General features: G+C 43.1%; 1 protein-coding gene across 2 annotated transcripts in view; it reads left to right on the top strand.

The window, feature by feature from the left end:
• Nucleotides 1-706: 706 nt before the first annotated feature.
• Nucleotides 707-24302, top strand: part of dtn (transmembrane protein 132C dtn) — a 72411-nt gene continuing 48815 nt past the window's right edge. For both annotated transcript variants that reach the window (XM_089595848.1, XM_023389775.2), the window contains exon 1: nucleotides 707-1396. In XM_089595848.1, coding sequence (XP_089451974.1) covers nucleotides 1234-1396 — 163 coding nt within the window. In that variant the 5' untranslated portion in view covers nucleotides 707-1233. The remainder of the gene's footprint in view (nucleotides 1397-24302) is intronic.

Below are 24302 nucleotides of genomic sequence, written 5' to 3'. Positions count from 1 at the left end.
CTCGGACGTGACATGGCACGATGTGCACATCAGGTGTGTATCAGCAACTTACGTGTGTGTGATTGTGGATCGATTTCGGAGTCGAAGGAGCTTTCATGAGGAAAAAGGGGATGAACGCCAGGTTTGACAGTTTGGTCTACTTGCGTACGTTGTGGTTGCACTTTTGGTCTCATTGATCAGTCTCAGCATACGCAACTCCTCGTGGTGTGCTTATCACATGTATGCAGGTACTGTGCTAAAGACGGACCGAACGAGAGTATCAACAAAGTGCCGTAAACCGGATGTCGCGTTGACACCATGCCAGTCTGAGATGCACATGTTGTTGTTATTATGGTCTTGCAGTGCAGGATTGCAGGGACGTTGTAGGGTACAACTGTAGTTGGGTAGGTACACTTGGTGAGCGATACCTTGTTTTGCCATCTTCAGCTTCCTCAAGGCGGAAGAGAGGTATACATCACCCTACGAGCCATGTGCACCAGTGGTGTGTTATTACGTGCGTAGCCGTCGGCGTTCCTATGTGTATAATATATCTACGTAAGAATATAACAGCCGAGTGGATCGGTTTTCTTCTCTCAAACAGTGTATAATCCGTGTACATGTGTATGGACCCAAGTTGTGGTGGTCGTCTGGTCGTACGTACTTACGTAGTGTGTGTACGACATCGGTAGCAGAAGAAGGTATACAACAAAAAAAAAAAAAAAAAAAAGGGACGAAGGACGAAGAGCCAGAGAGAAGGGAGAGAGAAATGTGTGTATACGATAGAGGCGCCGCGGCGTCGTCGTAGAGGTTAAGGACAAGGAAGCGAGTCTCTCTGGCCGCTGCGTGTGCGTGGACGATTTACGGAGGCTGCAGCAGCGTCCTGCCTCTCTCTCGCCTCTCAATATACTTTGTGTGTGTTATAAGGTGGAGGAGACTGCGGGAAGAGGAGGGCTAAAAAATGGCAACGGAGCCGCCGAGAGGAGGGCCGCGCCGGCCTCCACCGCCAAGGTGCGCCAGCCAGCACGAGTGAGATTTTTTTTTTTTCCTCGCGTTTGTTTGTTTACTCACTTTGACGTCGAAAGGGTGTAGACACACCACCATCCCACCCCCTTAGTGTCGAGTGTGAGCGACCCCTTCGCTGTGACAGTTTCTTCTTTTGCCGAAGAGGGACGTCCATCGAGTTGAAAGTGAGTTTGTCGCTCGGGGGTTCACTCGTTTCGTCGGTTGCATTAGGTGCCCGAAGACGTCTTCGCCATGGCTGCCAGTTCGTGTTATGGTGGTGGTTTTAATAGTTGTGGTGCCGGTGATTGTAGAATGAAGAAGGGCTGGAGGAGGAGGCGTAGTCCTTCGGACTCGGGAATCACCTGCCGGCTGATGATCGTTTGGTTGACTGCTGGATTGCTCGCTGTTACCACTGGTGAGTAGTTTTTTTTTTTATCCAAAGGTATATCGATGGCTGTTTTTTTTTTGTTTTTTTTTCACTCATCGTTATACCCTTGGTTTGTAATAATTGAGAAAATTTTTAAGGGCCTCGATCGTCGATTAATTCCATTCATTCCAAGAGACAGAGTTACCGAGGTCCTCTTTTCTTAATAATAATTTTTTTTACCATTCTAAAGTATATTTTGATGAGAAAAAAGATAGGGTTTCAAGTATATTATAAAAGTAATTGAGTAAAATGAAAAAATGTTTAATTTGAAGAGAAAATCACCCCACAGTTCGGCTGTGATGAGGAATTACGATGGTGGCCCTGAAAAGGGCCGGTTACTGAAACACGCATAATAACGAGGATACAGTTCACATGGGTGCCATTCAAAGTACGATTTATTCAAATTAGCGACGAAACACGAATAAATTTTCAAGTAGAATATAAATGTGCAATAATAAATGCACGAGTGAAATACTCGTAATCGGAGCTCGAACATACGACCAGAGTAATTGCCCTTACACCCATATACGAGCACGGTCGATTTAAGTTATACATTTTTGGAATACGAGATTCGGAGAAATTCATTTTATCACCTCCACCCCCTTGCCCCCGTCCCTTGGCTATCGACGCACGTTTTGCACTCTTCTCCGTGCACGTCGAAAATTATTTATTCAGTACATCTGGGCGAGAATCTTGGAGCGAGAGTTTTACGTGTATTACCATCCCTCATGCTTGCCGTCTTAAATTATTTTCCACGTAATTTTGGATCCCATTTGAATTGAATTCACTCCAACGTTTTGCATTTACGTTTCAAGGATCTAATACCTACGTATTTGCACGTAGTCAATTTATGCTATTGGCCGGAAACGTTTTCGCAACCATAATGAGTCTTCCGACTATTTGCCACCCTTTATTTTCAAAAAGATAATTGGAAAAACGATTTCACTTCCAATTAAGCGTGAATCTCCTCCTTGAGCTTTTACACTGAATAGGTAAACCTTGGGGTAGGGAAAAAAAATGTGTACACATCATTTATTTATCTACAGTACTCTTTTTTTTCTTTACGTAAATAGGAATTCAATCGAGAAGCAATTACGGAAAAGCGATTTTTCTTTTCGCCATTTGGTAAAAGCTCGACTGGCCAGGCCGCTGCTGCCGATCGATAGAGCTCCTGTCGAATGGTTCGAGGAAATCGCGAGTCGCAAATTTTATTCCCTCGCGCGTGTGACAAAACCACTTTTTTTTCTTTTTTTTCCACCTAGGTTCCGTGCATTGTTTTACTCCCCAGTGGGAGAAAAAATAGCGGAAGGTAATCTGGGTTTCCGTACGATCCGGTTTTCACGGCTCGAAAATTAACGAGACACCTGTGTATATGTGTGCAGTCTCGTCGTGTGCAGTTGTAGAAGGTAACTCTTTAATGGTAGCAATAAAAAAAAAAAAAACTTAATCGGCGTTTACGGCGGAAACTAAAATTATAAACCAGAACCGACACACACACACACTCGCACACACAGTTCGATGATGATGTTGCTCGTAAAAATTGGAAACTTAGACTTATGTGGAATACGCAACCACGGCATAAATCAATACATACCTCGAGCAGGTGTATTTGCTAAAAAAAAAAAAAATAGTATCCCTACCTGGTTATTGTGGGTACACGAAATTGTAAGATTAATCTTAGATACACGTGTAATTACTACTGCCACGCGTGTGCGCTTTTCATGCACGGTAATCGCATGTATTATTATTATTTTTTATTTTATTTTATTTTATTTTTCCTCCCATTACGAGCTGCTACCGCTTTTTCCAGCTGCAGGTGTATAATTCCTTCCACCGCAGAAACGAGGGAGAGAAATAAAAAAAAAATAAACGTCGACGTCGGTGTATTAACGCGCGTAGGAGGCGAAATTGCGCAGCCATGCAGCTGCAGCCGTAGACACGGATTACCGGGGGAAACGAGGGACGCTCTCGCTATGCAGATTTGTGTTTCGGGTGGGCGTGTAGGAGAGCCTCCCTATCTCGCCTTTTTCCCCTCGTGCGCGTGTATACGCGTACGTCCTGATGCGACGATTTTTTTTTTGCCGTACCACCACTACGACCACTACGACTATGGAAAAGGAGGTGCACGCTTTTATTTATTCTTCGTATATGTACTCATCATCCGGCTCGCGGAGAAGATGAGCAATTTGTGGAATTTGTTGGGTTCAAAAGCGGCTGGGACTGTAAGGCTGCTGCATTCGAAAAAGCTTTCGCGAAATTTTTCCAAATGCACAGGAAAAAAAAAAAGATTTGTAAAGTGCTCTCGAGCTGTATCTGTTGCGATGTGTGTGGGAGGGGGGAAGATCGATGGGAAAGGACGAGGGAGGAGAGAAGGTGCATCGGGCTGAAACGTTTATGAAACGGATAATCCGCCGTAATGTTGGCGCGCATCGGCTTTTGAGGTCCTAAATTTATGTGGGCTCGCGCTCAAGCGAGTGGGTATATGCAAAGAGCTGCAAGAGAGAGAGATGATGATAATAATGTGCAGTGACACGTATTTGCGAATGCGAATGAAACTGTATTGAGAATTTGAGGTGCGTGGTATGGGACATGTGTACATTTATAATATGGGTGCGCAAATGGGTCAGCGAAATAGCTCTTTTTTCTTGGGAGAGCAGTGGATGATTTATTAGGTAAAACTTTGGACTTTTTAAGAGCCAAGTTTTTAAATCTTGAATAAGTGCGATGGGTATATATTCGTATTCTTTTGAAAACATTCTTTTTCCACTCTCTCTTGTATACATGGGAAATACGATTTTTATTACTTTTTATCGTGGCTTTTAGGGGAAGATAATTGATCGGTCCTCGTATCCCATTCTTTGAATCCACTTGCATTTTATTCTCCGAATTTTATCATACATTTTGTTTTTTCTCTTTGCTAGCTATACTCATAATTTGCAAAAGATACATTTTTAAGAGCAGCAGCTATCTTTTTTGTACTCATATTTACGTCAACCCTGTATAAATAAAGTTATTGTCAATCGCAAAGACGTAAAATATACGTTCACCACCCCAAATATTATTTCAAGACCTTACAGGTGTATAACGTACTCAACTGAATACTTTGAGTTTCGTTCACTATTGACTGTACCTACTTTTAAACGGCTCTTACCCCAAGTTTGGGGAGCACGTGAATAATTAAAACGCGTCTAATGAAAAGTGCCAGCCAACCGGGAACCAAAAGCTCGACCAAAAGCGCAATATCGACCCTTTCACGTTCGAAAGCACTTTTCCGTGTATAATATTCATAAGCATTTTAACATCCATTTTCTCGAGCCTCCACCATCCGACCTTTGTAGGGAAATCATATTCCCAAGCCGTTTGAAAATTCTTCAAGAATTACCAAACATTAAATTAAACAATTCCTCGTGCATGGAAACAGCGTGGTACACACGCCAAAATTCGCCAAAATTAGCTATCCAAATTTTTCCTGGAAGGAAAAAAGGGAGGCATTCGAAGGCACTCGGGAGGAGCAGTTAGTTAAAAATATTATTAATTTACGGTAAGAACGCATATACCTCAAACCTTACCTTATCCCACCCGCGGGAGATAAAATAATATACACCTCACCTAGGTATATGTGCTCGACGACTCGATACGTTTGCCGCCTCATTATCGTACGTCTCCGTTTTTGTCTATTGTGTTCACCTCTGCACTTCTATCCCTAAATATATTCTTCTACAGTAACTGTCGTTAGTTTGTCTTTTTTTTCACATCCCCCATCTGTTGTATACCAAGGGCGCATTATGTAAATTGGGTTCCTTTGCCCTGTGTAATTTTTTTGGGAACTAGCTTGAGTATATTTTAACGTGCAGTGGAAACACCTACAACTTAATAATTAGTTTTCAGAACCAAGGCATAAAAGTATACATGTATACTTAAGTTTGCTCCGCGTAAATGTTATCCCAGAGAATACAAAGGTATTCATTATGTGAGGAATGTAAATCTTGATTAAGTGTAGGAACAGTGGAGAAGCTGGATATTGCAAATGCATGATAAGTTGTTTAACTTTTGCCAGCGACATTCATACGTAGGAGGACCACTGCGGCTGCTGTATTCATTAGTGTTTGTCGCGCGCAGCGGAGGCAGATAAATCCATCTGCATTATTTTACATCTCAAGCTTGGCTTGCGGTGTTTTTTTAAGCCCTCCCTCCTCCCTCTTAAGAAAAAAAGGGACCCGTGTTCAACATACTTGGAAGATTTGTCAAACGAAAAAAAAAAAAAATTTTTTTAAATATACAGATGTGGAGAGAAAGAGAGACGAGGAAAATGTTTTGCGCTTGGGGTTACAAGGATTGTCGTGCTCGACACAGACTACGACACATTCAACTCGCTTATCGCATACTGGTACATCTATATACACGCTTTCGTGTCCCTCTCATTTTTAGCGGTTTGATTTTTGTCTCTTCTTTTTTAAATCTTTTTTTTTTTTTTTTTCCTAAGGAGGAGTCAGCTCGAGCTCTTTTTCTCGAGGAGCTCCTCGGGCTCCTCGACACCGAGACATTATTTAAATTACACCTTTTAAAAAACAAGTTATTTTTCGGTAGACAAGCACGAAACTCGCACTGCTGTACCTGCCAGACAGAATTTTTTTTTTCCTCCGCCCTCTTCGCGGACTGATTTTTCTTGAAAAACGTCAAGTAAGATGCTAGAACTCGATACCAATGAATGTTTCCATCTCAAAACGTTTCGTTTAACCTTTTATTTCGCGGGTTAACAATTTTACGAGTTTTTTCGAGAGAAGAAAAACTCACTCGTAATATTTCGAAACGAGCACGGAGTTACCAGCGAGTACCTAAATGAAAATTACGTAGCGTTGCCCTCCCTTCCACGGGCTGAATTCTCATTTATTTTGAAAAAAAAAGGGAAGGCAGTTGATTACATTTCCCATCGTTTACTTGTGTCGTATTTTTACTTGGTGTAATAACCCAGTTTACAGTAGTAGCTTTCAAAAATATTCGAAACTCGAAAGAAAAAAATGGTATTTTTTACTAAATAATCCATTTAATTATCTTCGCCGAGGAGAGTTTCTTTTTTTTTCTCCGCTTGCTGTACCAACAACATCCCATTATTCCTTTCCCTTTTCTCTCTGTGTGACCGCATTTCCCTCCAAAGGTTTTGTCCTTTAACAATACACGGGGAGAATAATAAAACCCCCAGCCCTGTGTAAGAACCGTAAACGCCTTCTCTCTCTCTCTCCTTTGCAAGGGAGAGATTATTACAAAAGCATTGTATTACACCGGGAGTTACACTGCAGGCAAAATGTTTGCGTGTTTCGTACTAACGAATGCGCATGTAATTAATACGGAAAACGAAGTACAGTCACCTACTTGGACTTTGCGTAAAAGAAGAAGAAAAAAGTCTCACCCTTTCCCGCGTGGAAAGCTACAGTGCAGTATTTGCAATCTTCACGGTAAAGATTTATTATAAATACTCCTATTTACGCATAGGGCTCTCCTAATCTGCCGAGAAAAACGAGGAGAAAAATCACCTGCGCGCGACGTATTATATGTATTTCTCGAGTTGTACAAATCATCCTGCAAATGACTCCATTGGCTTGGTCGTGTCGGAAGGATTATACCGATAAAAGATGGGTATCAACAAGCCAATTTCTCTCTCCTCGCGACCACCGCCACACGTTTCGATCGCTAATGTACAATTGATTATTTTCGAATCGAATCATCTCTTTCTTGAGAAAAATAACATCAGCAGTAAGTGCAGTACAAAAGAAGCAGGACTACAGAAAAAAAAGGACTGATTACTGACGAGACACGCAAGTGCCTATACGCATGAAACAGAGCCAAGGTAACGTATAGGCAACACCACGAACAAAGAGAGGGAGAGAGAAGGGGTCCACCCAAGTTTGCATCCTTGAATTTTCCGGTCCACAAGAGACAAGATGACACGGAAGTCGGGAGGAAAAGCTCCTTCGTCACTCTATATTTTCGGAGCGGCACCCAACACAAAAACAGCCGTACTCGCACGCTTACAACTTTAGGGACGACAAAATATACACTGGCACCTTGACAAGTGTTTATAAACACGTACAGGGCCATACACGAGGGATGAAACCTGGTGTCATACGCGGGCACCAACACGGCCTGTATCGACAGAATATATTATACCAGCGCAGCTTTTCCTATATCATTTCGCAAACTCAAATACCCACGTCGTCGATCATCATTCATTCCCTTCTCCTCCTCTTTGTTGTTATTCCTCCACGCTCTCTTCTTCTTCTTTATTCGATTTCTGGCTCCGGGATTTTTCTCCCTCCCTCTCTATTTTTGTTCCAGGCGCCCGTGCCATTAGCCTCTCTCTTTTTTTTTCGTCCTGCTGTGCTGTTTGACTGTTGACTTGACTGCTGTTCGATAAAATGTGTGTGTGCGTATGTGCAGTTCCGAGAGCGAAAAGGAGCGAAAGAGAGGAGCAAGTGCTCGGGGCACTTGACAAATGTCGAATCCTTGAGGCTGCGATGCTTTATTAGCTCAATGATCGCTGCTCGAGATACACTCGACGACGGACGACATCGGCGGCGGTGACTCGAGTAGGTATACATATATATACATATATATACGTACTTACTTACCGATCTCTCTTGCAAACGTCAGACAAAAATAGAGCGATTCTTGATGTTTTTCCGTACCTGCCTTATGTATATACACACACATGGTGATGATGCTCACATGTTGGCATACGTATATAAATGTATACTCGTTGTACCCTATCCGCTGGAATATTTAAACTTTTTTTTTCTTTCTTATTCTTTCTTTGCTTTTTATTGTAAAACATTTGTGCACTTGATTTTATTTTTTCTTTTAACTTGATTGTTTTTGGTTGGCTTAACGATATACGTATAATCTCATATGTTGTTCACCGCTATATTGATTAGAAATACGTATTGGGACGAAAAAGTGAAATGAAAGTCAAACTCGGCCATCAGCGCCCATGTATGCATACTTTTTTACTATCCATTATCGGATCTCCACGCCAATAAGCCAACACCCAGGGACCTCCTTTTTTGTACGCCCTTTAACTCTCCAACATCATCTTCTCTCTCTTCTCTTTTCCACACATGTATCCGCGTATTTCTCTCCTTTTCTATCCACACAGACAGAGAGGATAACCATATATGAGGTGGGGGGAGGAAGAGGTCCTGGAGGTTTTATGCCTCGACTTTATCGCGGCCGCGCACCTTCCTTCTGCTCCTCGAGCTCTTTATTCTTCTTTTATATACATTATACCCCTTTACAAACATACACTCCCTCACACACGCATGTGCTCTACACAATGAAAGCCCTCTGCCCGAGTGTGGCACCGCGGGATAAGTGGAACGGCGAGAGCGCGAAATTGATTGTTTTATTTTTTATTTATTTCCCCCCCCCTTCGTTTTTTTTCCGCTGCCGTTCTCTGTTAAACTCCTCCACCTTCGATTATCGGTTCCTCTCGGGGTTTTTAACTCTTCTCCTCCTCCTTCTCACCGGCGTCTCCCCATTTTTTTTTTTTTTTTCCCGTCTTTACAGCCCAGCAGCGGTTTTGCAGGCTCCTCTTTGTTTAGCTCCCTTCGCTATATCACCGGCAGCACTGCCTCTGGAGTTTAACTTTTTTTTCTCTCTCCCTCTTTTTTATTGATGCGTGTAAATAATGACCTGGTGCTGCTGCTGCTGTTGTTTCTGACCCTCGGGCGTGCGTGTGTTGTACTGCACTTGTATACTGTACACTCGAGGATCCCCCATCGGAGGAGTTTAATGCCATCGTCAATCTTTGGGGACTTTGTTTAAACTTCTCTTGGTATACCCATATCGGCCATACCTTGGTTTTTCGCGATCATTGCTCCGTATGGCTGCCTCGAAATAAGGATAAGAGCTACCCCTGTACGGAGATACACAGCTCAAGCAAGGATTTATCGGCTAATTTCCATCGGGTCGATTAATTGGCAATTTCGGAAGAGAGAAGAAGGCAGTTTTTCCGAATTTAAAGCCAAACTAAAAATAAAAAAAATGGATTCGTTTCGGTCTTATCTCTCGCTCCGAGTTGGCTTTGAAAGTAGGTTGCTGGACCGCCTCCTCTTTTTTATTTCTCGATAAGGACTAGCTGGTTTTGAATGATATATACAGCTACCGACGCGAGTGTGCCGATGGTTATTTCGAAGTTAACGAGAATATTCGCAGCATCGTGGTACAAAGCACACAAGCAGCAGGGAGGAGAGTCCTTTCCGTGAAATCGAAAACTCACGGTGCTTTACTCGTGTGTACTGACGTGTGGATGTTGCCGGTGCTATACTCGGCTCAGTTACTCGAGAAACGGGTAAATATAAAGCACTGGAAAACCGAAGAGATGAGGCAGAAATAACACCCAGTGTCGTTCACACTGGCACCAGCGGCTTTCGGCGATTAATAATAAATAAGCCCGTGTAAGCCGTGACGGAGCATCATTTCGGGGGGCAGGAAAGTGCCTCAAACTCTCGCGATCCCTCGAAATTTTTTTTTTCTTTTGTTTTGCAGCTCTCTGGGTTGGAAAACTGACAGTTTTCGGGAATCGAGAATTTTGCGGGAAAACTCGATGCACCGCCACTCCGTTTCCCTTGGACGAACGAACATGTAAATACTGCAATGTATTTGCGGAAGGTATAGGCGCTCGTTGTTTATAGAGCGTGTATCCAGGAGCAAAGGCAGTGTAAAATGTTTTTCTACGGGTATACCTTCCTTTGATTTTTCCAAAAATCACTTGAACCGCCAGATGGATAAAAAAAAAAAAAAAAAATTGCTTTCCTACAGCCCAAGTAAATTCCGCTTTTACCGAAGCACCCCTTTTGAATTTAGCGAAATCTGAATTTAAATGGTACAACATACGTACGCCCATATACCTGCGCGACGTGACCAGGAGCGCGTGAAATATTGCACGGCTCGTCTGCACTCCCTGGCGTCACGTCGCTCGCTCGCGTGTGCCATTATATCCCAATCCAATTAAAAAAGAGGAAAACGAGCGGGCGGATAACGATGCCCCGGGCCGAGGGGGGGAAAAAAAGGGAGGAAATCAAGTCCGGATCACTGACGATGGCCATGAGGGTATGGAGTACGGAAATACGGTCCGCGTAGCCCTTGCGCAAAGTTTGTTTCCTGTTACACTCATAAATATGGATGTGCGGGATATCTTGTGTATGTACACGCTGCGCGTGAGCACTGCAAAGATATGACGGGGCGGCCTACTTTATATATAGAGCTGTTGTAATTTCTAAAATAGACGGCATTCCGAAATCCGCGCGCCGCGGAGAGCTATGAAAGGCGTCCTCGCTCCCCCTCGGCTTGTTGCCGTTGTTTGTTGCGTTTACGACGGAATTTTTGGGGAGGTTTCGTTTATCTTCCGTGTTACTCTGCAGACCACCCACTGTGAAAATATTCTTTTTTTTTTTTTTTTGACCAGCGTCCGCCGTGTTTTTCTTTAATTGGAAACGTGAATTTCGTAGTTTTGTTCGTCACATCTGGTTTTGGGGGTGTTTTTTCTAGGCATCGAGGGTGAAAGTTCGAAGGGCTTGCTACGTACATACGTAGGCTTTGAAACAAAGAAAAAAAAAAAAATAGTTGAGAGCTCGCGTGCAAGGTTTTCGAGAGTATATATATAGGTACACTGGAAGCTGAGGCATTTTACTGTTTTTCCAACAGCTTGGGATGTGGGTAAAAATAAACGCTGAAAAAATGCAGATCAAAAGACGGCGGCTTTTCCGAGTATTTTAAATTTACGGGAGACGTTGCACCTGTGAACTTTGTATTTACGTCACAGCAAAGGTGAGTATTCATACGACGCAAGTAACCGCTTATTTTAACAAATACAATATCTCGATTGCGATTATTTTCGTCAACGCTAGCGATGCGACGTCAAAATATAATGGGCTCACAAAATTACCGTGTGTATGTATTTATAAATCTTATGGAGTGATATTTGCAATGTTTTTCACACATTTAACACACGCATAACGAGCTGTGAGCGTTTGACGCGTGTGATGTCTAAATTTAAATTTGCTTTCCAGCCCAAATGAATCACTCGAGCATATATGGGGTACACATTCGCATTGGTGGTTAACTCGTTCGCTCGACGAATTAATTGATGAATCAATAACTTTATACGGTGCCCATAAAGTCATTGACGGTATTTTTATTTTTCCTGAACGATGGACGAGTAGAAAGTTCGCACTTCTTCGCTTTACATTTACGAGCGCACGAGAGAGCAAAAGGGACAAAAAGAGAATCGTTCCAGTCGTGATTTACGGGCTGGAATGAAACTTTTTTTTTTTTTTTTTTTCCATTCTCGTAGATTTTCCATTGCCACGTATCGAGTACGTGTTACTGCTAGCAATGAAAAACGCGTGAAATTTGCATGATTTGATTTTGCAAAATGAGTTTGGTAATTACAACCCAACGCATGTGTCCGTTGACTCTACACTTTCGGGATTGGTGGTATGTGCGAGTACGTAAGTATAATGTGCTTATACGCGAGCGAGAAAAGTGTTTTCGGAAGTTTTAAGTAGAATACAATGGGAAGAAAGGGAGGGAAAAGTAATCTAAACGCGCGTTGGAAAACAGTTGCGCAACTTTGATCAAATTCCTTATCAAACTCTGCGGATATTCAGTTGGAGGAAAGTTCGAGCGTGCCTTGTTATTGCGCTTCGGGAAAAATGATTTTTTTGTATTTTTTTTTTTTTAAACGTAAATTAACGCAAGTGTTCAAGGATTTTATTTGATTTCACGCTCATTTTGTAGTAAAAGAATTTTCAATCTATAGTATATAGAGTGCGTTGGACGAACGAGAAAAAGTTTTTCCGAGTACACAGACGAGTATCGATTTGGTGTACCACAAACAAGCTCGTGTTTCCTAAAAGTGTTTCCGTGTAAAATCAAAAAGAGACGAGAAAAATGCATGGACGCGAAAACTGATATCCATCACGTAGACGCCGCTCTTTCCTAAACACGAATAGTTAGGTGTATCTTTTTAAACTTTGCTGTGTCCCCGAATAAAAGTACACTCTCATCTTCCATGATGAAACAATAGCGTAAAAAAAAAAACACGAAAACTTTCCCAAAACGATCTTTTGTTATACGTTGACACCGAAGTTTTTCATTGCATCTTTTTTACGCCTATGCTTATTATATGTGCCCGACACAATACCACACCTGCGCTGTGTGTCAAGAATTGATGAGTACATGAAGGTGAGACTGGTTTTTTTTTTTCTGTAGTACTTATAGTGCTGTCAAAGCTTCGTTCTAGATTCACCTTGACTTTCTCCTCCTGGATGACGCTTTACTTGTAGTCCGTGTTCCCAAGTGTTGATTGTTGCTAAACTTGCCTCTCTCTACACTATTTTCCTGATACACCACTTGTTGAAAGCTGTATTTTCGTGGTGATTATGAGAGGGAGGAGATCAATGGCATCAATAACCGCGTCATTGAGAATTAAAAATGGGTATACCATGTGAAGAAACAACGCGCAATCGATCGCTAAAGAAAACGAAAATATTATTTCTCTCTTCTAAAAAAGGCAGGAAAAAAAAAACCACATGGCGTCGCTCAAAGGACGAATGTCAGTCGTCACCATGACGAGCTTATTAAATATGTTAATGCGTCAACTTACGTGAGCGCGAGGTCTACCCGCACCTGATGTGTTGAGCGTATACCCATATAACAAAGCGACACTTGATCAGAATCAATTGTATCAACATTCATGAGCGATCGTTAGACGCGCAGGTGAATGGTAATGTAGGTCTATAGGTATGTTAGTATATGCATGATAAATAAATATATATATATGTGTGTGTGTGTGCGTGTGTGTACCCGCGTGCGCATTTTACGAAACGAGTTTCGAACTTACCCACTAAAAATAGAAAATCGAGTAAAATGAAGCCAGGAATGAATACATGTATGCATATACGTCGCGTTCATACATATTTCAATAAGCGCAACTTGTAGGACGCGCGCATTTTCATTCGTCGTGCGAATAGATGGTTGCCAGCCTCGACTTTATAATTGAAATGTATAATGTAAAGGCTGGTGTAAGGCGATTCGCCGAGTTTTTGCTCAATCGGTATCGGTATACATGGTATATGTGCGTACGTGTGTGTAAGTAAGGTGCTCTCCTGCTGAAAAGAATCAACTATCAAGTACCCATGTACATAGGGCATGCAACTGTGTGTGAAAGCTCATCCGGAGCAGTTAGAATTTTAAAGCCAAGGAGTGGGTATAGAGCAAAGAGCAAGATCGGCAGTTAATTTTCAATTTGCAGTTTCGACCCTGCGATGCACAGCTTAGCTCTTCCTCGGTCGTATACACGTATATACCAAGACGGTATCGGTGACTGCAGTGGCTCCTTTCTCTGTACCTAGGTATAGGTATACATCCAGATTCCCGGTGCTCTATTCGATGCAAATTTGCAAATCCAAGAGCAAAGGACAATATGCAGTAGCTAGAGGAGAGGAGAGAGAGAGAGAATCAGGGGAATATATCCCATTTATAATTGAATTCCACCCGAAATCTTACTCCGTTCCTTATATAGATACACCTGTATACATATAGAGAAGAGTGCATCGAATGACGCTTTTGCGTGTGTATACTTAAACGCACGGCGTGGAGAAGGCGGTGATCGGATGCTTTTGCAAAGTATAGAGAGAAGGAAAGCAAAGAAAAGAAAACGTATCGAAGAGGAGGGCTTTTGTGTGTATCGACGCACAGGTATCTATATATGTATACGCGTGTCTTTCCGTAATGGGCAGCTCCACGGGGTTTTCGATGCAGTTCTCTACTCGTTTGCTTCTTTTTTTTTTTTTTTTTTTTTTTAAGACAGGAAGAGAGTATTGCGTTTCTTCTCTCGGGGATTTCTCTTGTTTCATTTGACGCAGTTAATGGTACTCCCTCTCTCTGTTGGCTAAATTTGCATGCAATTGGTTTCGGGTTCTTGTTGCATTTTTTTTTTCTTCTTTTGTTCCTTTCCTTCGCTCGAGCCTTCTATTCTCTGGAGAAGCGGACCAAAAGTACACACAACAGCGCAGCTGCTCGCCGCCAAAGTTTAATTCAAACGATTTCGTCAAAACTACACAAGTTAATCGCAAAGTAATTGACCAAATGCTCTTTGGTGTATTTACAACTTCTACTTTTTTTTTTTTTTTTTTTTTTTTTTTATTGTACAACGTATAGCGAGGGAAAAGAAAACAGTTGTGCGCCAAAAGGGCGGGCGCAGCTTGTGAACCTGCATTTCCATATTTTTCACGATCGAAGCGTCCAAACGTCGATATCGACAAGGGGGGAGGGGGGCGACACGGCATGAAAGGGGTGCACCGCACGACGTTCAAAAAGTACCGAGCCCTCGGGATTTTTCGACTCCTCGCCAAGTGAAAAATACCATAAAAAAAAGAGGGACGACGTCGGCGCGGCCTGCATTATCTTCTCTCCGCGGCTCCGCGAAAAGACATCGATATTTGAAAGAAATGGAAATAGCTCTCGTCCGCTTTTCCGCTCTCCTTCCCCGGCTTTTCTCATTTCAAAGTGAAATTCGACGCTTCCCTGGGCTCCTCCTCTCTCGACGAATCTCTTGGCTCTCCCAACACTATATATATATGTATATGTATATGGAACGGCTCAAGTTGTTCTATATGATATATTATGCGCTCGTTCGCCCATACAGTGCATTATACATATATACCTATACGACGAAGCCGCTTTAAATGCAGTTACGTACACTCAGACTTTCCTCTTCTTCCAGTGGATGGGAAATGAACGTGGGTTGTTTTTCATACGGTCAACTTTTGCACCGAATATTATTCTTTTTTTCTTCGATACTTTGATCATATTCAACTTCTATTCCCTGTAATTCTCCCACCAATCGGTCATGGACGAATAAAGGTAAAAGTCGCAAAGTAAACGTTCTTCTATACTCGAGTCCTACATCTTGTACAGATAGGAGGCAGGAGGAGAGAGGAAGAGGTATCGGAACTCGAACTAACTGGGGAAAACAGCGCCGGGTCGGCACTTGTAGTCGCTCCATCGATCCGGCGCCTGCCCCCTCGGCCGCGCAAATACAAAACAAGCCAATAGTTTTTTTTCCCCCTCGCCTTTACGCGGCACGTATAGATATATAATATCCCCAAGTACAAAAGCCTATCAGTAATTCTCGCTCATCCGGGCGCCGGCGGCGAATACATGCCCATCACGTATTTAATAAAACGGCACATCACGAGCTAGGAATGAGCCGTATCTTCCCGATCTCACGCGCGCGCTGCTCATCTCCATAAATCGCTTATCAATTAACAAGCCTCCCCACGTCCTATGAACAACTGGCCCTCCCTCCCTCCCTTGGCTCCGTATCAAAAGTCTCTGAGGGCTCGCTTGCCAAGAGCTGCAGCAGCGAAAAATAATTAAAGGATAACACGCAGGGAGGGAGGGAGAAAGGAAAAGTCGAACGAAAATAAAATAGCGAGGAGAGGACAAAGGCGTCCCGAGGAGGAAAAAAATGCGAGGCAGGACGAAGCCGATGCTGCAGAGGCAATTACGCGGGGGTGGTAGAAGTGAAAAAGGAGCTCGGCGAAATGAGAAACCCGCGCTGCGTGTGTACCTATATATTATATATATACCTTTGATCTTTTTCTCCTCGCGACGTACCGTGCGTCTCCTCTTTTTTTTTTTTTTTTTTTTTTTTGTCTCTACGTGTATATTCTTATACGATGCTGCGAATTATAAGATGAGGTGACGCTTATATATATATAATATGTGCGAGATTTGATTTTTTTTGTGTTTTTCAATCGTTTGAGTTTAACATTTGTCCCAACTTCGTGATTTGGATGCGTAGACACGAATTTCCATACAAACCCACATTTATAAGAGGTTCCCTTTCACAATCAAACGTTTTTGAAGTTTGTTTGTAAACAAAAGTACACGTGTTTCTTTGACAAATGCGCATCCGACCGCAGACTACAGAAGGTACAAGTTTGATTTATTTACGCGGACACCCTATATCTGTTTATTGTCTACTGATTACCTACTCCACATCGAATCGACCTCGTTCATCAATCAGGTATATATAATAATGTTCGCTTGTTAATTTTCTTTTTTTTCTTGGAATTTCCACTCTAATTCCAACAAATGGATGACCACTAATTTGTAATTTAGATAATTATACAGAGCCACGTTATCATCATTATCATCATCATTTGTGCTAATATTAGGATGTCCCTTACATTATTTTATTTTTTGTTTACCAGGTATAAAAAATTCCGATACTTCAATAGCACACAATTTCATCGATATAGTTTCTAAATTAGTTTTGCGCGACTACATACACATGTACATTCAACACAATAACCACAACACCGCCACTGCAGGGGGTGCATGTATATAATATATTCTATCTCTCCTGAATACACCTCATTCCGTCCAACTAGGCATTGATTACTTCGATTGATTCAAATAACTTTCGGACCCATCGACTCCGGCATATAAAACAAACTTTCAAACTATTCGCAAGATGAGCAGCTGCGAAACCTATTTCAGCCTAACCCCGGCCCTATATACAGTTCGCGCCAATGCAAATCTGATTGATCAGTGGAATTATTCAAATGCCGCCGCTGCCAAATCTCGTTTTTAATACGTTTCACTTTGACGAAATTATACGAAGCGCGTACGGCGATCGAATATTTGGTGAAAAATAATATAAAAATGTATCGCTTCGCGGACGAGAACGCCAACGAATTTGAATATAAAATTTTGGCCGTCGAAGTGATCGAAGTGTATAAACTTATCGTGCCGTCGGGCGTGTAATTGTTTTCAAATTTGATTCGGCTCGCTCCGACGATGAAATATGTTATTTTTTATTTTATTTTTTTTTTATTACCACCATGAAAGCGACGGGATCGATCGGTTTTATCATTCCCTCTCATTTTTTGCGCAATCCTTTATGTATTGTGAAAAAAGAGCCCATATACGCGCTGACAGAGAGCGTCTCTCGAGCGGTAAATCATATGCGTTCGTTTTAATGGCGGTTCTTTTAAATTGAGGTAAAACGAGTGCTGTGTGTGTACACACATATACAGTGACGAAACACCCGCACACGTAGAGACAGCGAGAGAGAGAGAGAGAGAGAGCACAGGGCTCTTGTACGTATACTCGGACACCCCATAAATCACACACTTCACTTAACTTTACGGCGCACTCGCGAGCACATCTGTTAATTCCATCGCGCCGGGGTTTCACACTCGAGATCCCAAGGCGAGACCGACTGCAGTAGCTTATCAATCGCACGCCCCTCCCCCTTTTTTTTTCCTTTCCAACAGCAGTATCCGGCTCTTGGTGTATACTGTACTTGAAACGTCCATCCGCACCCACTCTCGCATAAATCCTTAAAAATCCGTCGTGCCACTCATCGCAGCTTCTTAAAAGTAAAAAAAAAGGAGTGAGAGATAGCGCGCCAGGCGACGAATTACTTGAAATTCCGCGTAAGAAGCAATATCTCTCGTCCCTCTACGCCTTTCTTTTTTTTTTTTTTAACACTTTTTCTCTTCGGGTCCGTCGTAACTTTGTCTGCGCAAGTTCTCTCTCGGTTGGTATGCGCGCGTATACGTATAGGTGCAGCTATACGTACAGCAAAGAGTTATATACCATCATCGGCGTCGGCTGGCGCCTTCTGAAAATATAATCTGGAAGAGCGCCTAGAGAGCAGAGCTGCGCCAGCTAGCTTCCCGACCCAAATTCCCTGCGGAGCTGCTGCTTCTTTCGCTTCTATACGATGCAAATGCGATGCCGAGGGGCGCTGGCACGTACGCGATCTTTTGGCCGCGGCGTTAAATTAACAGCTCTTGGGGTGGATAGTGCGGTGCTTGCTCGGTGGTCACTGGTCGATGAGACGCTGCACTGCATGTTTTTATCTCTGGACCATTTCGATTGCTCATTTTGATGGAAGGCGAGAGCCAAAGTTTGGTCACTTTTTTCAAAACGGGTGTAAAAATCTGCGTGGTAAAGGACACTTTCACACAATTACATGTCCTCCGATATAACGACGCTTCGATGATTTATTAGCAGAGGTCAATGAGAAACACAAATGACCAACAACGACATATCTCGCGCGTGCTATACACAGTCCTGTCTTCCCAGCAGTGATGTTACACAATCATATATACGAGCACAAAAATTATCCAAGCCGTATAAATCATCGTATCGCTCGTTCATTCATTCGTTCGCGTATCAATCGTATACGTATTTGCCATTGAGAAGAGGCGATAAAATTAAACGATTGCAAAATGCTTGTTCGCCATCGCTTGAAATGATGCGCGGCGAGTCGATAAACGCAACCACTGTGCCAACCACTGTAGTGTTAATTTTTTCAGACGCGGCTCCGCCGTCAATGAAATTTTATCAAATCGTGTACATCCCATTCATTTACATGCTTGGCGCTTCACACTTTTAGCTAATACGGTCAGCTCATATTGCTTATAAGCTATAGCTTTCTGTATTGCACATGTTTCCTTTTTTTTTTTCTCTCAAGAGTTATATCTTTCCCACGTATTTCTACGAGTATTTCTAGACGCCGGCGCATTTTAATCTCAACGCACGCCAGATGTGATAAAACTTTGCAAATTACGCGAAGCCCGGCAAGTACGCTATTTCTTTCTGCCTTCAAATATATGTATCACTCGGCGACGATAGTCTCGTGCAAGTACATCGATCACGAAACTGGGCTACCTATACACGAGTCTACCAAAGAAAAGAAATTAAAAAAAAAAAGGTAGTAAAGAAGTAATTGATCCAAGTCCACTTTGACAATGTAGTAACTCAAAACTGATCGAAAAAGACGAGGAAAAAGAGTTGGCTCACCAACACACGGCTCTTTTTTGTTTGTTTGTCTTGTTCAAATCGAGTCGTCTGGCGTTTAATCTTCCTCCGAATCTTTCTCTCTCTTTTTCAGTAAATATAATCCGTGCAACTATGCGCCTATATCTAACTTAAATAAGATAAGGCGCGAGGGACCCAAAGATTAGGTTTATAGCGTATACGCGGCCTCTGTAACGCGAGTCGTAATAACTTTCGAGAGCTGCGGTGACGGTGTATACCTTATACTCGCCGGTGCTCGTATAATGTGCTTCTACGGCTGAATCCTCTATCTTTCGAGGGACTTTCAATGTGTGTATGTTCGTCCAAAGCTCACAGCGCTACGATATGGTACGGAAATCAGAGTTGTAAAAGATACGCAATTAAAATCCCGACCGATTGGGATCGGAAAAAAGAGTTTTGTGATATCTCGTGCCATTTTCGACGCTTTCAAAGCAAAAAACATTGCGACGTTTAAAATAAAATATTACACCCATCGGAGGAGAAGTTTCATTGCCGAAAACAGCACTCGCTCATTGGCATAGCCTCGAAAATTAAACCGGAATAAAACGCGCAAGACACCTCGTGCATGCTCGCTTTTCTTCTCTTTTATGGCCCATTTCACGCGTAGGTGCCTTATATATACGCGTGTAATATTTCGCCTCGGCGTTCGTACATATATATATTATTCCCTCCCGCCTTCCTACGACGCGAGAACGAAATGTAAATTTCAAATTTTTCAACTCCCGCACGCGCACACCCACGCTCTGTTATATATACACATGCAACTTGCACGCGCGTCTTTTCGCCGGCATCGTTATCTCTCGTCGTGTGCTGGCAAGCTGAAGAAACCACATCTCCTGCCTGTGCATATATAATATTCTTCTTCTCTGCCTCCCTTGTTCCCGTAATTGGCCGATCGTAAAAACTCTGTATGTCCATATTCTTCAAACTTTCTTCCGAAACTCCGTGCGTATGTTTTTTCTACTCGCGCGATATGTTGATTGCCAATTACTCGAGTTGTGTGCGACTCCTTGAAAGTCGGCTACTACAATACGAGAAGAGCAAATAGTGTACAAGTTCCCTCGTCTGTTTCCCCATCATATCAGTCAACAGTCAGTGAGGATTCGGCGCTCACGTGTTTCTTCCTCCACTGTCACCAACGTCATAGTTTTTTCCAAGACTCGTCGAAGAGACGAATAAGAGCGTTGGATCGACTTGACGCTCCCTTGTTTCCCTTTCTCGTCTCAGGATAGAGTTGGCCTGATGATTATTGAGTTTTTTTTTTTTTTTTTTTCTTTGATAAACCAGCCTTGATAATCAACGCGGCGCCTTTAATTATTCAAGGTAGTTGCGCGGATGTATTTGCGAAAATGATAAAATGATCCTTTTTCTTTTGCTCTCTTGGAAATTAGAATCGAGGCTGCATACGGAGCTTCCTTTACAATACGAAAATAAACACGATTTTTCTATTAATACGCCCTCGCCTCTTATTTCCTCCCCTCCCCTCCTCCCCCGTGTGTACATTTCCATACAGGAGAGTGAAAAAAAGCACTGTTCAAACGGGCCGCGTGTTTTCCTTCTCTCGCGAAGCGTATCGCGTTTATCTTCTCTCCGTTGGTGTCGGCAACGCTGCTGCTGCAAAAAGAAAGAAATACAAAAAAGAAAAATAGCTCTCGCTCGTTCATAAAGTTTGTAAGCGCGACCAACACCTGCTATGTGTACACACACGCACACACAGCAGCTCCAAAGAGATTTAGTATTTGCATTAAAATTTTCCAGCCATTTGCCCTCCTCCCCTGGTTTGAATTTTACACGCCGAGCTTCTTTTCTTCCCCTCTCTCTCGCTGTACATCTTTATAACTCTACTGCCTTCCCTCTAATTGAACGTCAAACTCTGCCCAACGGCGTGAAACGCGATACTTATCGCGATTTCTGCTATATATATATTTGTTTATATATAATGTAAAATCGATGAGCCACTCAAAGGCAAGGGTGGACGGTAAAAAGATACAGAGTGATCGAGCTATTTACCGTCACGAAACGCCTGCATCGACGAACTTTTAATAAACTCCATCCCTCAGTTTCGGTATAGGTGTGTATGGCAAAACCGGCATCCGAGCGATTTTCATTTTGCACAGTACTCGGTGTGTATGGCAATATTTATCGGTGCATAATAGTTTGAGTATACACACTCGCTGCTAATCGAACCTCTGGCCATGTGACCGATAGTTCAGGAGGGCGAACGGTCGCGTGCCAGGAATATATAAAGCTAACGTGCACCAACCCACGTCTACATAGGTATATTTATTATACCCATTACATGCACATGTCTCTCCCTCGCTGAGCATATTATATTATATGCGCAACCCCCGGGGCTTTTTTTCGCGTATTCCGATATTTGGCACGCGATAAGGGCCGCTGTTACTCTCTCTCTCACTTTACTTATTTCTTTATAATCCCTCCCTCCCTCTCTCTCGTTTAGTCGTTCCGATATGCTTAATAGAATTAAGCTATCTCGCCGAACGTGCCTGCGCCCGTGGAGCTGGCAAATACAGGTTGCACGTTATTGCTGGTGGTCGATTTGTCTTGCATCATCATCCCCTAATAATGTTTCGTTTTGTTTCGGGCCTTTGTGTTTTATACTACTTACGACTTCATCTGTTTTAAAAACAAGTTCCCAGTATAGGTAGTATACAAAGTAATAATGAGTGTAAATCACAAACGGGGGATATGTAAGAGCGAGTCCCGAGCCCGGGAACGCGGAGCTCGAAGCTTAGAAATATATTAATGATGAAAAAAGAAAAAAAGTTCTCTCAGCGTACAACCTGGAATAAGCCCCCTTCCGTTCTCTCTTCCATACCGATATCAATCACAGGGGGGAGACAAAGGAGAGAAAAGGCTACAGAGGACGCCGAAAAAAGCTATAAATGTCGCGCACCCTACCCCCCCCCCATATACGTAAAAGCATATATGTCTCTTTTCTCTCGTGTTCCAATACATTGTACTTGATAACGGGGAAAAAAAACAAGGGCTCGAAGAAATCGCGAAAGCGGCATCAGCTTTAATTTTTTTTTTTTTTTTTCTCTTACCTCGACACAAGGACAACCATAGAGCACGTACAGCCCGCTCCTCGATATTCCTCTCGAAGAGGTTCAATTTTTCAGAGCCCTCGAAGAGCTGTGTTACACACACCCGAGAGAAAAAGAGGAGAAGGGATTAAAAAAAAAAAAAAAAACTCAAAAGAGTACACCTACTCCCTGCAGCCCGGGGTTTCCCTGTGCTTCCTGCATATATACTTACCCTTCGGCTCCGGAAGTAAGTTGAAAAGACGCGGAGGGGGGGGGAAGGGGAGATGCTCGAGAGACGTAGAAAAGCCGGCGGAATTTCGGCTCGCGCCCGAAGAAAAAAGAGGAGAAAACAAGGTGGAAAGAGATTCCTCTCTCTGTTGCTCTCGAAGTCGGAGCGTATCTGCTTTCTCCCGGTGGCTCTGCTTTTCTCGTACAACAAACTCTCGCCCGTCGTCCCTGTTGGGTCCAAAAGGAGCCTCGGGAGGAAAAGCCCCCGCGGGATCGGCCGGTGACTACTATCGCCGAGGGGTGGGCGCATGTACAGTCTCTTCCACGACCGTACAGATGTGTAATTCGATCCAGCAGCACACACACACACACACGAGGTGACAAAGAGAGAATGTAGAGGGGGGGGAGAGGGCGCCATGCATTGTGGGGTGCGCCTTTTCAATGCAGATTTCGTAAAAATAGGCGGTGGTGATTTTTCTTTTTCTTTTTTTTTTTCCCTTACGCGTGAGGCCGCCTGCGGTGCTGGGATGAGCTTGTGATATAAAATACGTGTTTAAGGAATGACTCGCTTCTAACGTTTATTATTTTTACTTTTTGTAAGAAAGGGAGGCCAATAACCTTGTTATAGTCTCTCGGGCCTCGGAGGGCATCGGTAGTATAATATATTATATCGTTCGATGCTGTGGCCATACACATCTATTAGGAGTCGAAAATTATATGCGCGCGGGCGTTTTTACATCGTGTATGTTGTGTAGTGTATATCATAGGTATTATACGAATGATTCAGCGGGACGGAGCACCAGAGGAGCTTATCATGTACATTCGTTATTTTCGAAAAGTCACGGGTTTTTTTAAACTCCCCCTCGACATAGACAGAGAGAGAGAGAGAGGAAAAGTGGGAAAATTAACGGGACAAACAAACTTGGCTGGCTCTTCGTTGCTGCAGGGAAAACCAACCTATAATATGCGGGTCCCTATATTTATACTGTTATATTACAGTATACACGTAATAAACTACGTATGTCGATACCTACGGATTTCTCGGTGCAACTGCATTTGTACAAATGCCACTTTGCATTCCAAAGAGATACGTATAGAGCAGCCCACGCGTCTTTCGCTATAGAGCATTACCATATCAATGCGCTGCTCTACAAAGAGACGTACAAAAAGTCACGCGTAGCCATGGCAGTTGGCTCTATCGTTATTAGTTGTGATAATTTGGTCGGGTGTACCCGTACAACCACGTGCAGTCCTGCTCGCGTCGTCATTGCCACACCATGTAGCCATCAGCCCCGTGGATGTGTGCCTGTGTATCTACACACACTCTCTCTCTCTCTCTCGGTCAAGCACAGACATCAAAGTCGCACGAGGGGAGAGGGTAGGCACGCAAAGGGAGCGATTATAGCAGAGTGTTGCCCAAGGGATGACGATGCTAACGATGATGATGATGATGTGCAGTCACTCTCTCGAGAACGGCTTGTACCATATAGGTGAACCATCAGAATGGAAGTTCGCACCAGCGAGTATCTATCAGTAATGTACTTACTTATCGGAGGCTTTGGAGGACGATTGCGCGCGAATTAGCGGGCGTGTGTTCCTCGGACACACACACACAAGTGCACTCGACTCCTTTGTGATCGGTCGTAAGTATATGTGTGTGTGTGTTTTGTGCTGATGGACGCGGGTATGGGCGCAATCGACAAAGAGCCATCCGAGTT

Source organism: Copidosoma floridanum, unplaced genomic scaffold, assembly GCF_036245765.1.
Source record: "Copidosoma floridanum isolate Cflo_tuat_1 unplaced genomic scaffold, Cflo_Japanese_pri ptg000029l, whole genome shotgun sequence".
In the NCBI taxonomy this organism is placed as follows: domain Eukaryota; kingdom Metazoa; phylum Arthropoda; class Insecta; order Hymenoptera; family Encyrtidae; genus Copidosoma; species Copidosoma floridanum.
The sequence above is the reverse complement of the archived record's forward strand: the minus strand, read 5'-3'. Positions and strand labels throughout refer to the sequence as shown.